The sequence below is a fragment of the Chiloscyllium punctatum genome, chromosome 4 (assembly GCF_047496795.1).
Source record: "Chiloscyllium punctatum isolate Juve2018m chromosome 4, sChiPun1.3, whole genome shotgun sequence".
Taxonomy (NCBI): Eukaryota; Metazoa; Chordata; class Chondrichthyes; order Orectolobiformes; family Hemiscylliidae; genus Chiloscyllium; species Chiloscyllium punctatum.
This window is the reverse complement of record NC_092742.1, coordinates 73,822,130-73,834,285: the sequence shown is the minus strand read 5'-3', so window position 1 is coordinate 73,834,285 and position 12,156 is coordinate 73,822,130. Positions and strand designations below refer to the sequence as shown.

Genomic DNA, 12,156 nt, shown 5'->3' with positions numbered 1-12,156 from the left:
GATATTCTCTCATGGATTTACAAAGATTAGGTAATTTCATTTAGAAAACCATTTGAAATGTTCCAGAAAGTCGGATCCTTGCATTTTGTCAGAATGTTTGAGGTTATTTTTCCTAATTCACTCACCAGCTTGCTATATTCATTAATACTGGATTCCCGTTCATTCATTCATAACCCTTTACTAATCCATTGTTTACTATAACACTGTTTCATTCATTCATTTGCAAAAACCACGTTTTGTAGTATAGTTTACTATTACAATATAGACTAAAATTACAACATCCCTTCATCTTAAATGCTTATTAGGCTTGTTTCTATACCCCTGAACAGGTGTCAGTATTGTAAACAAGACCATCCCCAGCATATCTGCACGAAACATTATAATATTCATTAGCCCTTACCAACCATCATCCAGACATAAATAGATTATAGAACACCAAACAGTTTCCCCAGTTAGTATGTAATTTTTAAATACCTTTTACTGCAGCCGTTATCCCTTTAAGAATATAACTGACAAAACAGCACTTCCATGAAATTTGCAAATGGTATACAAATCTCACAACCCAGTGGTAATGAGTTTAATATCCTTTATTCCTTTATTAGGTACAGGTACATTCCTAAATTATTTAGAGCATATAGGCCCAGTATTTTTACTAACATTTACTAACTTAAAAGACAGAAGGACTAGCACCTTGTAGTTATGCGAACAGACCAGGCAAAAGACATTCTCAATCCCATCAGAAATAGCAGCCAGCACTTAGCACATGTTTTAACCCATTTCCTGTCTCCCAGGACAGAAGCTCCTCAAGCCTTTGTGTACTATAGATGGTAAATGTAATACCATAGAGAATGGTGTTTTAATATATGTAATTAAAAATCACACAACAACAGGTTAGTGTCCAGTATTTGGATGTACTAGCTTTCAGAGCACTGCTCCTTCATCAAGTAGCTGTAGAGCAGGATCATAAGACAGAGAATTTGAGAGCAAAAGAACACAGTGTAATGCAATTGAAACAACATATTGAACAAACCTTGGTTGCTGTTAAGTCATCTTTTAGAATGGGTTTCAAGTTTCAGTTTAGTAATATGTAAATCTCAGAACATCTTTTAAGTCACTTGAGATAACTTAAGGTTTTATATTAAAAAAGTGACATCTCAGTTTAAACCATATAATAAAAGTGTGAGGTTAGAGTGTCTCTGTATGAATATAACATGAATACATCATGAATATAACATTTTATAAATTCCTACTTTGGAAATAGAACCAGTTTGACTCAAGATTGGGATACAGACAGACTCTAACCTCACTCCTTTAATATATTGTCTCAGCTGAAATGTCACCTTTTTAAAAATAAAACCTTAAGTTATATCGCAGTTCTAGGATTTGCTTATTAATGAACCGAAGCCTGCAACCCACTCTAAAAGATGAAAGACTTAACAGCAATCAACATTTGTTCAATATATCATTTCAGTTGCACGACACTGTTCTTTTGCTATAAATTCTCTGTCTTATCAGCCTGCTCCAGAGCTACCTGATGATGGAGCAGCGCTCTGATAATTGGTATATCCAAATAAAACTGTTGGACGATAACCTGGCATTGTGCAATTTTTAACTTTGTCCACTCCAGTCCAACACCGGCACCTCCATATCATTAATCTGTATAAGAACTGTATTTTGGCATTCTATTGTGATCTTAAGACCATAAGACATAGGAGCGGAAGTAAGACCATTCGTACCATCGAGTCCACTCTGCCATTCAATCATGGCTGATGAGCATTTCAACTCCACTTACCCGCATTCTCCCCGAAGCCCTTAATTCCTTGTGACATCAAGAATTTATCAATCTTGAACTTGTGCTACTTGTGGTTTCTGAATAAAAGAGGCTATTTTCACCACTCACTGATTTGGTCATTATTTGAACATGATCCTTCATGTTGAAAATGATCAGTCCCTGGAAATTTAGAATATAACAATCTGAATAGAATTATGGTGATTTGTATGCTTGAGTCATGAAAGTCAGCCATTACCACTGTAAGATTGGTGCAATGAATGAAGATTGTAATATAAGCATTGTTATGACTGCAGTCAACTGATTATTTCAGCTTCGGTCACCTGATTATCCAAGACCTTTTAAGAATTAAAAATGGCTTTAACAATGTCTAATTTTGACCCAAAATGGCCACAGAGATCTGCACTTGATCACAGATTGAGGCAAATCCAGGAAACTTAAATGAAATTCACAAAACCAGCCACATTGCAATTAGCTTTTTATCAAGTGGCACAATTCAGAGAGGCATAAAGAAGCTCAAATCTGTGTCTCCTGTTTAATTGACATATGTTTGATAAGTTCACACTAACCATCTTAGAAAAACAAAGTGCAGACTCAGGAATACACAAATGAACCTATAGCAACAGAGCAGAGACAAGGAAACATGGATTTGTAAGCAAGAGCTGGAAGACAGTCTTTCTAAGTATCTCTCAATCTCCAACAAATACCAGTGAAAAAGCACCTATTCACTCTTGGCTCAAGATCTACAAAACATTGCGACTTTGAGGAAACAAAACAATAACTAAACAGTTGGGACAAGTGGTCAATGCAGGTACAGTACAATATTTAAAATACATTTGGATAAGCACATGAATAGGAAAGGTTTAGTGGGATATAGGCCTACGCAGATAAGTGGGACTAGTTTGGTTTGGGAACATGTTCAGCGTGGACTAATTGAACTGAAGATTCTATGACTCCATGATCTCAAGGGATCACAGAACTTGAAACTGCAGCTGCCTTTATCTTCCTGTATGTTTTTAAAATTAATTCACGCAATGTGGGCATCGCTGACTGGGCCAGAATTTATTGCTTATCCCTAGTTGCCCTTGAGAAGGTGATGGTGAGCTACCTTCTTGATCCGTTGCAGTCAATGATGTACGTCAACTCATGATGCCCTTGGGGAGGGGGTTCCAGAAGTTTGACCAAATGACACTGAAGGAATGGCAATATACTTAAGAGTAAGAATGGCTGCTGGCTTGGAGGGGAACTTACAGATGGTGATAATCTTATTTGTCTGCTGACTTTGTCCTTTGAGCTGGTAGTGGTCATGGGTTTAAAAGGCACTGTTGAAAGAATCTTAGTGAATTTCTGTAGGGAATCTTTTAGATGATACACACTGCTGCTACTGAACATTGGTGGTGAAGAGGGGAATGCTTGTGGATGCGGTGCCAAGCAAATGAGCTGCTTTGTCCTGGATACTGTCAAGCTTCTTGCGTGTTGGTAGAGCTGCACTCATCCAGCCAAGTGGGGAGTATTCCATCAAATGTTTGATTTTGCCTGTTGAGCCTATAAAGGTGGTAGGGAGAGAGGAGATGTAGGACTCAGTGCAGGAATCCTATCCTCTGACCTGCTCTTGTGGCCACAGTAAATCATACAGTTGTTCCAGTTCTGTTTCTGATCACTGGGAACCCCAAGAATAGTGTGTTAGTAACAGCATTGAATGTGAGGTCGCAGTGGTTAGATTCTTGATGGAGATGGTAATTGCCTGCTACTTGTGTGGCGTGAATTGAAGGGTGCCACTTGTCCAGGTTTTGCTGCATTTGAACATGGATTGCATCAATATCAGAGGAGTCACGAATGGTGCTAAACATTGTGTGATCATCAACAAACATCCCACTTATGAACTTACAATGGAGAGCAAGTCATTCATGAAGCAGCTGATGATGGTTAAGTCTGAAACGCTAGCACGAGAAACTCCTGGAGCTGACATGACTGAGCATCAACAACCACAACTGTCTGCCTTTGCGCCACATATGCTTCCAATCAATGGAGAGAATTTCCCCGGATTCCCACTAACTCTAGTTTTATTAGGGCTTCTTCTTACCATGCTCAATCAAATGCAACCTTGGTGTTAAGGGCAGTCACTCTCGCTTCATCTCTGGAATTTAGCTCTTTTTTCAATATTTACGCACCCTAACCCTACCTTTTGGAGCTTACTATCCATGTGTTTTATGTAGCGCATGTTTTCAGGGCAGTAAATATTAAAATTCCACTTTCTTTCTCCCAAGAAATCCTTACAATTTGGCCCCTTTTATTTTAGAGAGCTAATTATTTTTTTAAAAATTGAAATGTTATAGCTGCGTTCTAAAATAAAATTGCTGCAATTAACCTAGATGTGTAAAACGATAGGTTTTAATGCCACTCTCTCACCTTCCCCCCCCTTACCTGACCATAAGCAGAGGATTGACATATGTCTGATAAAATGTACTGTCTCTTTTACATATCAGTTGCAACATTTGAATGAAGCAATGCATTAAAAATGTATCGAGCCATTTTTATTCTTTGATTGGTCACCTTCCTTTAACTTGGTCTTGATATGTTTCACCACTAGGAATTATTTTAAGCTGTAAGGTTTTTCTGTGGTCTACCAGATAGTTTTCCTTATGTTGACTTTTGCCTCTTTTAATTTTATAAACAGTCTGGTAATTAATATTATGTCTTAACATTTCAAGTTTATTGCAATTTATCTGGAATTATATTATACACTTAACTGATCACAGTCAGCAATGCTCAATGTAATGACCAAGTCATCTTGCTTTGACTGTATAGCTCATTGATTCTTATTGTCCTCTTCTTTCTCAAAAGTTTTTCTGTTGTATTTGGAACAAAATGTTTCATGATCACTTCATAAAGTTGGTTTTTTTAAAAAGTTTGGTTTTTTTTTATTTGGCAGGTCTAGATCCAGAGAAGCATCTTGGGAAGACATTGGATCAGGTAGAACCATATCTCAAACAGGTAAGTTTGTCTCCATATTTGAAGAGTAAAGGAAGAAGTTGCATTAAATAGGAACTGTTGTTTAGTTTAAACAAGCGAAAATGCTTTCAACCAGATCAATCCTGATTCAATTCCATGAGCTGTAACTTTAGCTAACAGCTTCTGAAGAAGAACTCTATTAGGATGCCTTCTGGAAGTTCATAAAAATAAGATCCATGAATATGTGGCATTGACTATTACCTCGGTCACTTCTAAAAATCCATTCATCATTCGTCAAGTAGGATCTATCTTTTAATCTGTGTCTGATCAGCTGAACAGTTTCAGTGTTTAGTCACTGTCTCCTTAATTATAAAATGGAGTCATTTCCTGTATTAAAATATAGGGAACACAAAATGTTGGATGGGATTTCAGCTGATAAGAATTGAGTTGCAGCAATATTTTGAAATTGGAAGAGTCATGTATACCTTAAACTTTGTGAATAGATGTTCATTTTCACAAACTACATCAAAAACAAAAATTTGTATAAAAGCTCAGCAAGTCTGGCAGTGTCTGTGGAGAGAAATCAGAGTTAATATTTCAGGTTGAGTGAACCCTTCCACAGAACCCTCAGTTTCTGTAAAAAAGCAAATTACTGCGGATGCTGGAATCTGAAACCAAAAAGAGAAAATGCTGGAAAATCACAGCAGGTCTGGCAGCATCTTTAAGGAGAGAAAAGAGCTGATGTTTCGAGTCTAACTGGTCAGCTTTGACAAAGGGTCAGTTAGATTCATAGAATCCCTGCAGTGTGGAAACAGGCCCTTTGGCCCAACAAGTCCACACTGACCCTCCGAAGAGTATACCACCCAGATGTTTTCCCCCAAATTATTAACCTACATATACCCTTGATTAAGTTAGACTCGAAACATTAGCTCTTTTCTCTCCTTACAGATGCTGCCAGACCTGCTGAGATTTTCCAGCACTTTTTCTTTTGCCCTCTGTTTATGTTTTTGATTCTGATTTACAGCATCCACAATTCTTTCAGTTTTTATAATGTACAGCATGTTGCCAATTAGTTATTGAGCAATCTGTTCAATTTTATTTGGACTAAATTTCCATTTTACTGCATTTATCTTAAGTCGAACTTTTAAAAGGTCAAGTTATTACAAAAATCATAGTTATCTATGTCAATATTTTACTCCCCAAAGCAAAAACAAATGAAAATACAATTTTCTCAGCACTGGCCTGTATACCAAAATTGAAATATCTGAAACTTCAGAGTCATTGGCAGGGACGAAACACAGTCTTCCAAAGCATCGGTTAAAGGACCTAGAAAGCGGCTGATCTTTGCCACACTTTTCCTTTTAATGTTGGGATTTGCACAAATCTTTATCAAAACTGGGCCTGCCTCCACCATACTGGTGTTTCCTAATTCCATCATATCCCCAAGCCACCACCCACTTGAGCTTGGGACCATTGTGCCTGTGACTGAAGGTGACAATGACTGAAGCCACTGATTCCCTGCTCCCAGCCCCTTAGCGACAAGAGTAAGGAATCAATGCGTTCCCCAAACACAACCGCCACCACCATGGGGCAGACCAGGAATCTAGCCAGGATAGTGGTGAATAACTGAAGCTACATCAAGATGGAAGGGTTCCTCTTGACTCAGGACTGGGCTCCTCCACCTGTAAGGTTGCTTCCTGTCTCAGCTCTTGTTCTCAGTCCCTTCTTTCTCTTGGCCGAAATTCAGGCCCAGCCTCAATGTGCATTCACTTCATTCCAGCAGGCTGAGTGAAAACTTCCCTTGGTCCGCTCCATCAACTTTCCTTCGGGTCCTTAATGGCTTCTCTGGTCATATGATCCCTCCCTCTCACTATGGCTGCTGCTCCACTCAGTGGTGCTGTCTTTTGAGGAGCTGTCAGATTGGGAGGGAGGGAGGGAACCTGTGACTGGAGGAACTGGACAGACAAGATCTCTGACTGGAGGAACACCATCACAGCAACTCTCTCTCTCTCTCTCTCTCTCGTGCGCATGGTGGAGTTTTGACTTTATAATGTCTTAAACAAATCTCCGTTTAGACTTGGCCCGTGCACCGTTTTGGTTTGGTCTTAAGATCAAAACATTAAAACCTCCTCTTTTAGATTAGATTAGATTAGATTACAGTGTGGAAACAGGCCCTTTGGCCCAACAAGTCCACACCAACCCGCCGAAGCGCAACCCACCCATACCCCTACCCCTACATTTACCCCTTACCTAACACTACGGGCAATTTAGCATGGCCAATTCACCTGACTTGCACATCTTTGGACTGTGGGAGGAAACCAGAGCACCTGGAGGAAACCCACGCAGACACGGGGAGAACGTGCAAACTCCACACAGTCAGTCGCCCAAGGCTGGAATTGAACCGGGGTCTCTGGCGCTTTGAGGCAGCAGTGCTAACCACTGTGCCACCGTGCCGCCCCTTTGCAAGTTATCAGGAAAAAGGTGACTGAATTAAGAAAAAAATTTAGCTAATTTGCCTTTCATAGTCTCCTTAGTTATTGCAAGTATTTTATCTTCTCAATACGTAAATCCTAACGTCTATAAATTTGTTACCTCTCCTCCCTGATTTTAGAGTAATTAGAAATTTTCAAGTTTTAAGAAAAATAAAATCTAGTTCACTGCATCAGAATTGTCTCTAAAACAAGCAATATCTGTCCAGAAGAAATGGGACATGAACTGCAACTGTGACTGCAACTGCTACGTGGGGTCGTATGGTTTATGTGCAATTCCAGAAATTCTAGATTACTCTTAAAGACGTACACTCCCTCAGATTTTTTCCCTGCACTGATCATTGGGTTTCTTTCACATGTATTTGTATAACTGCATTTTAAAAAAGTTCTGACAAAAGTTAGGGACTTTAGATGCTTTCCGAATGGAAAAATCAAAAAATTGCTGTTTCCACAAAAATAATATTTCCAACAAAGATATTTTTATGATTAGTGTCTGCTGTATCTCAGTCTATGTCCTGGAACATTGGAATTACATTTACCAGTCTCAGTCATGCAGAAAAATAAACAATAGAAACAGCATTACAGGAGGATGATCAATTTCTGCAGAGATTAGCACTTTGCTGGGTGATTTAGAATCAGCAGATTATCTGTGAAAAGTGCACCGAGATGATTATTCTTCTGAATTATTCCAACATTTCATAATGACCCTTTGTGAAGGAAGAATGGATGTAGCTACAAATAGCTTTGTGAACTTGCTAATCGTTTTTTGCAAAGTCATGGCAGTACATTGTATTGTATGTTGTTGCACCAATAACATTGAGAGTGAATGAGAGAGTACAAACCAATCAATCGTTGAAGTAAAAGTTTAAAATGCTTCTGAACAAATCTATATATTGATCAAGAATAAAAATCTGATGACACAGATGGAAGATGTGGTTCATATGAGTTCATGGACACCACCACTGAGAAAGGAGAACTGATGCCCAAGGAATCAAAATAAAACAAGGAAGAAATTACTTCTCTCAGGCGGGAAGATGTTATCTTTGAAGGAAACCCAAGAGACCTAAGTTCCTCCAAATTAAATTCTCTTCCTCAGTTCTCCTATTTGAGGATTGATGTCTGTCACAATTGCTGCAGACTTTGTTCTTGAGAAGCTAAAGAATTCAAATGTTCTGCTTAAATTTGTATCTGCTGGGTTACCTCAGCATGTCATCAGACTTGAATCAGTCATGGTTATTTGTTCACCAAGCTGCATTGCACTCAAGTTATGATAACGTTTTTTTCAATTGGTTCCAATGGAGTATGCAGTTCATTGGCCATGCTATTATTTGTTTGTTTTCTCTTGTAAACTTTTCTCGCTCGTGGAATCTGAGCAGTCTTCAGTCTTGTTGGTAGTGGAATACATTCATGCCAATCCAGTATAATCATAGGTTTCCATCTTGTTGGCAGTTTGCACCAAATTTATTGAGGAAGCGAGGACTGCAGATGCTGGTGATGAGAGGTGAAAAGTGTGGCGCTGGAAAAGCACAGCATGTCAGGCAGCATCTGAGGAGACAGAGAGTTGATGTTTTAGGCATAAGCCCTTCATCAGGCATGTTTATTATGCCAACTGCACAAATCTCAATGCACTCTTGATTTTGATTTGGTCTAAGCAGTGTTTTGAAATCTTCTGTCAGCTTTTCCTTAACTTTATATAGTTTAACTGCTTCCACTGTGTGAAGAAGATTGAGGTCAAGACACGATTTCCTACTCAAATGAGAATTGCTGGTTGTAAAATCTGTATAGGTTTTCTACTGTTTAGCAGTTCTTTTAGAGAGTCCCTTGGGGCTATGCTTCTTGGACCTGTTGTTGCTTTACTGTTGGCTAAATATAGGGTTTTCTTATCCTTGGCTCAAAATCTGATCAGAAAGTGACACTGATTGCAGTATCCAATGTAAGATGGTCATTGACATAAAAATCATCTTCCCAAAATGTATGTTCTGAATCATCCATTTCCCTGGGAACACTTCTTTTTTACACTGTTCTATGAATTTTATCTCTTTTTGTGTGGGTTGCAATTTAATTTCTTGCTTTCCTGAATTTGTGTCCAAAAACCACAAGATGTAAGCGCAGGTATAGGCCATTTGGTCCTTCAAGTCTACTCTGTGACATCATGGCATATCTGATCATCCTAAATTCTGCCTTACTTTCTTTTTCCCCTACCCCTGCTTCCCTTACTGATTGAAAATCTGTCTATCTCAGTCTTGAATATTCTTAATGGCCCATTCTTAACAGCTCGCTACAATAAAGAATTCCAGAGATTCACAACCCACTGAGAGAATAAATTCCTCCTCACTTCTGTCCTAAATTGGCGACCTCTTATTCTGACATTTTGCCCTCTAGTCCTGGATTCTCCCATAAGGAGAAACAACTCTCCTCACCTCCACTATGTCAAGCCCCTGAAGAATCTTATATGTTTGAATCAGGTCTCCTCTCATTCTTCTGAGTTCCATTGAGTAGAGGCCCAACCCAATCAACCTCTTCTCATAAGAAAAATCCTGTTCTCCTGAGATCAGCTAAGTGAACATGCTGTGGACTGTCAGTTCATCCTTTCTTAGATAAGGGGACCAAAACTGTTCACAGTAACAAACCAGTTCGAAGTAGGATCTAACTAGTGCCTTGTATAGTTTTAGCAAGATTTCTCTTTGGTTATACTGCATTTCTTTTGAACTAAAAGCTAACATTCCATTTACCTTCTCTATTTCCTTCTGAATTTGGATGTTAACTTAGAATACAATAGAATATCCTTTATTGTCACATGTACTCAAATATAGAAGTACAGGGGTACAGTGAAAGGTTTGCAGTGTTGCCTCTTATGGTGCCATCTTAGATGCAAAGTACCTAACTATAAATCTTAGGTACAAAAAGAGGAATAAAAAAGAAAGATTATTACATTGCTTTACAGTGATTCATAGTATAAGTTAGAAACATGAAAAGTTAAAAGGATAGACATTGCAGTCAAATAAACATTGCATTGCAGTACCTCAGCACAGGCATCCACACATGGTCTGACTGTCTGCACTAGTAGTCCCAATAACTGTCCCTGCTCTGCTCCAAGACTCAAGTCCACCCCACACTGGTTGTCAATTGCTCCAAGGTAAGTTTTCTCCAAGACTCACTTCCCCCATGCAGGCTTCTGCTCCAGGATTGCAATTTATGCATGAGGAGCCCTAAATCCCTTTGTGCTGCTGCCTTCTGAAATCTTTCTCCATTTAAATAATATTCAACTTCTCTGTTCTTCCTGCTGAAGTGCCTGACCTAACATTTCCCACATTATATTCCTTTGCCAGATGTTTGACCACTCACTTAACCTGACCAGATCCCTCTGTCGACTTTGTGCCTTCCTCACCATTTGGTTTCTCACCTATTTTGTGTCCTAATTCTACACATTTTGTGAAAGTGACCTATCATGTAACAGATCCAGCATTGATTTTTAACAGTTTGACATTATCTGTGCCTTTGGGGTTTCTTTACTTCCTGGTGTTCACACGGACTTTTCGTCTCTGATATCATACTGGATTTCTCATACGTGATGTTCATGGTTTTTCACCTTAAGAATTGAACGGAATCTTTTGATCTCCTTTGCTAAGTTTGATCTTCTCTTAAGATGAGTTGTGTTTCTTCTGGATTTCTGTTTTAGTCATCATCTGAAAGGTTTTTTTCCTAGCGAATTCTTTAGGTTATAATAAATCTGAGAAAGACTCATTCGCAATTCCTACAAAATTTCTGTCTCTTACGAATTTTGCCTTGAAGTCACCATAGTCACATTTCCCCATTAATCGTTAGAAATTATGAATGAAATCATCTACACATTCCTGTTCAACTGTTCCATTGTGCTTTGATTTTCCAAGAATTTTATTAGTTCTGAAGTTGAAGGAATTATCAGCTGTCAGTATCTTGTCAAAAGTATCGGTTGCTTCTTTTATCCCTTAAAGTGCTGTAATATCATCAGCTATTTTCCCAATTGTATACAGAAGTGTATTTGGTTGTTTAGTTTCTGATTTTTGGATTTAATTTCAAAGCTTTTCTATATCTCGGAAATTGTTTACTCCAAAGTGTCCAATTCCGTATTCTATTTGGCACATCTTTAAAATTGAGTCTTCCTGACAACATTATTTCTGATGCCATGTCATTGCAATGTTAGTATATATTTTCTTACTTATTTTGCAGTAATAGCAGGTCAGTTCTGCTGCCTTATGGTGCAGTGCTAAAAGACTTTCTCTTGTTCTGGGGCTATAATTGAGGATGTTTTCACTCAATGATTCCACTCTTTACAGGATAAACAAATTATTTCCATCTTTATTGAGGTGCTTAGGAAGGATCTTCCAAACATTCTATCCCCTCTAGATCAGATCTGCTTAGGTTTATAACCTGTCCAATGTTATAGTTCTAATTACTGTATTTGCAAAGTCCCTAGATCTGCGACCTCTGGTTAATATTTCTTTAGAGGCCGTTTACTTTGATTTCCATTTCTATAGCCATACTTAATGTCCATTTACCATGATGGCAGTGCTCAATCTGAATTGTAAGTAATTTTTAACTTTTCAGTTTTCCACCTTGACTACTGCATTATTTTAAAGATTCCTTTAGCCCATCAAGTTTTTTAAGTTTTGCCCATGCAGTGTTCAATGTGTGCAATTTCCTGCAGGGGTCAGTCTCTTTGTTATTGATGTCTTTTTAATTGACCTGGAGATGCCTCAAGAGCAGCGCCTGTTACTCCAGAAGAAGGGAACTACCACTGTGCCTCAAGAGCTCTATCCTTACATCCTTTGCTTTCCAATTGTCTGCATTCCATGCCTTCTCAGCCCCACCATGATTGATAGACCTTCCAATATTTCTGGCTCTGTGCTTTGGAAGTTTCTTCTTACACTGTTCCACATTGCTGCA

General features: G+C 38.6%; 1 protein-coding gene across 8 annotated transcripts in view; it reads left to right on the top strand.

The window, feature by feature from the left end:
- Positions 1-12,156, top strand: part of dph6 (diphthamine biosynthesis 6) — a 321,719-nt gene that overhangs the window by 118,030 nt on the left and 191,533 nt on the right. For all 8 annotated transcript variants that reach the window (XR_011960472.1, XM_072569025.1, XM_072569024.1 and 5 more), the window contains exon 6: positions 4,722-4,783. Coding sequence is in view for 7 of the 8 variants with exons in the window: in XM_072569025.1 (XP_072425126.1) it covers positions 4,722-4,783 (62 nt within the window). In the remaining variant the exon portion in view is untranslated. The remainder of the gene's footprint in view (positions 1-4,721; positions 4,784-12,156) is intronic.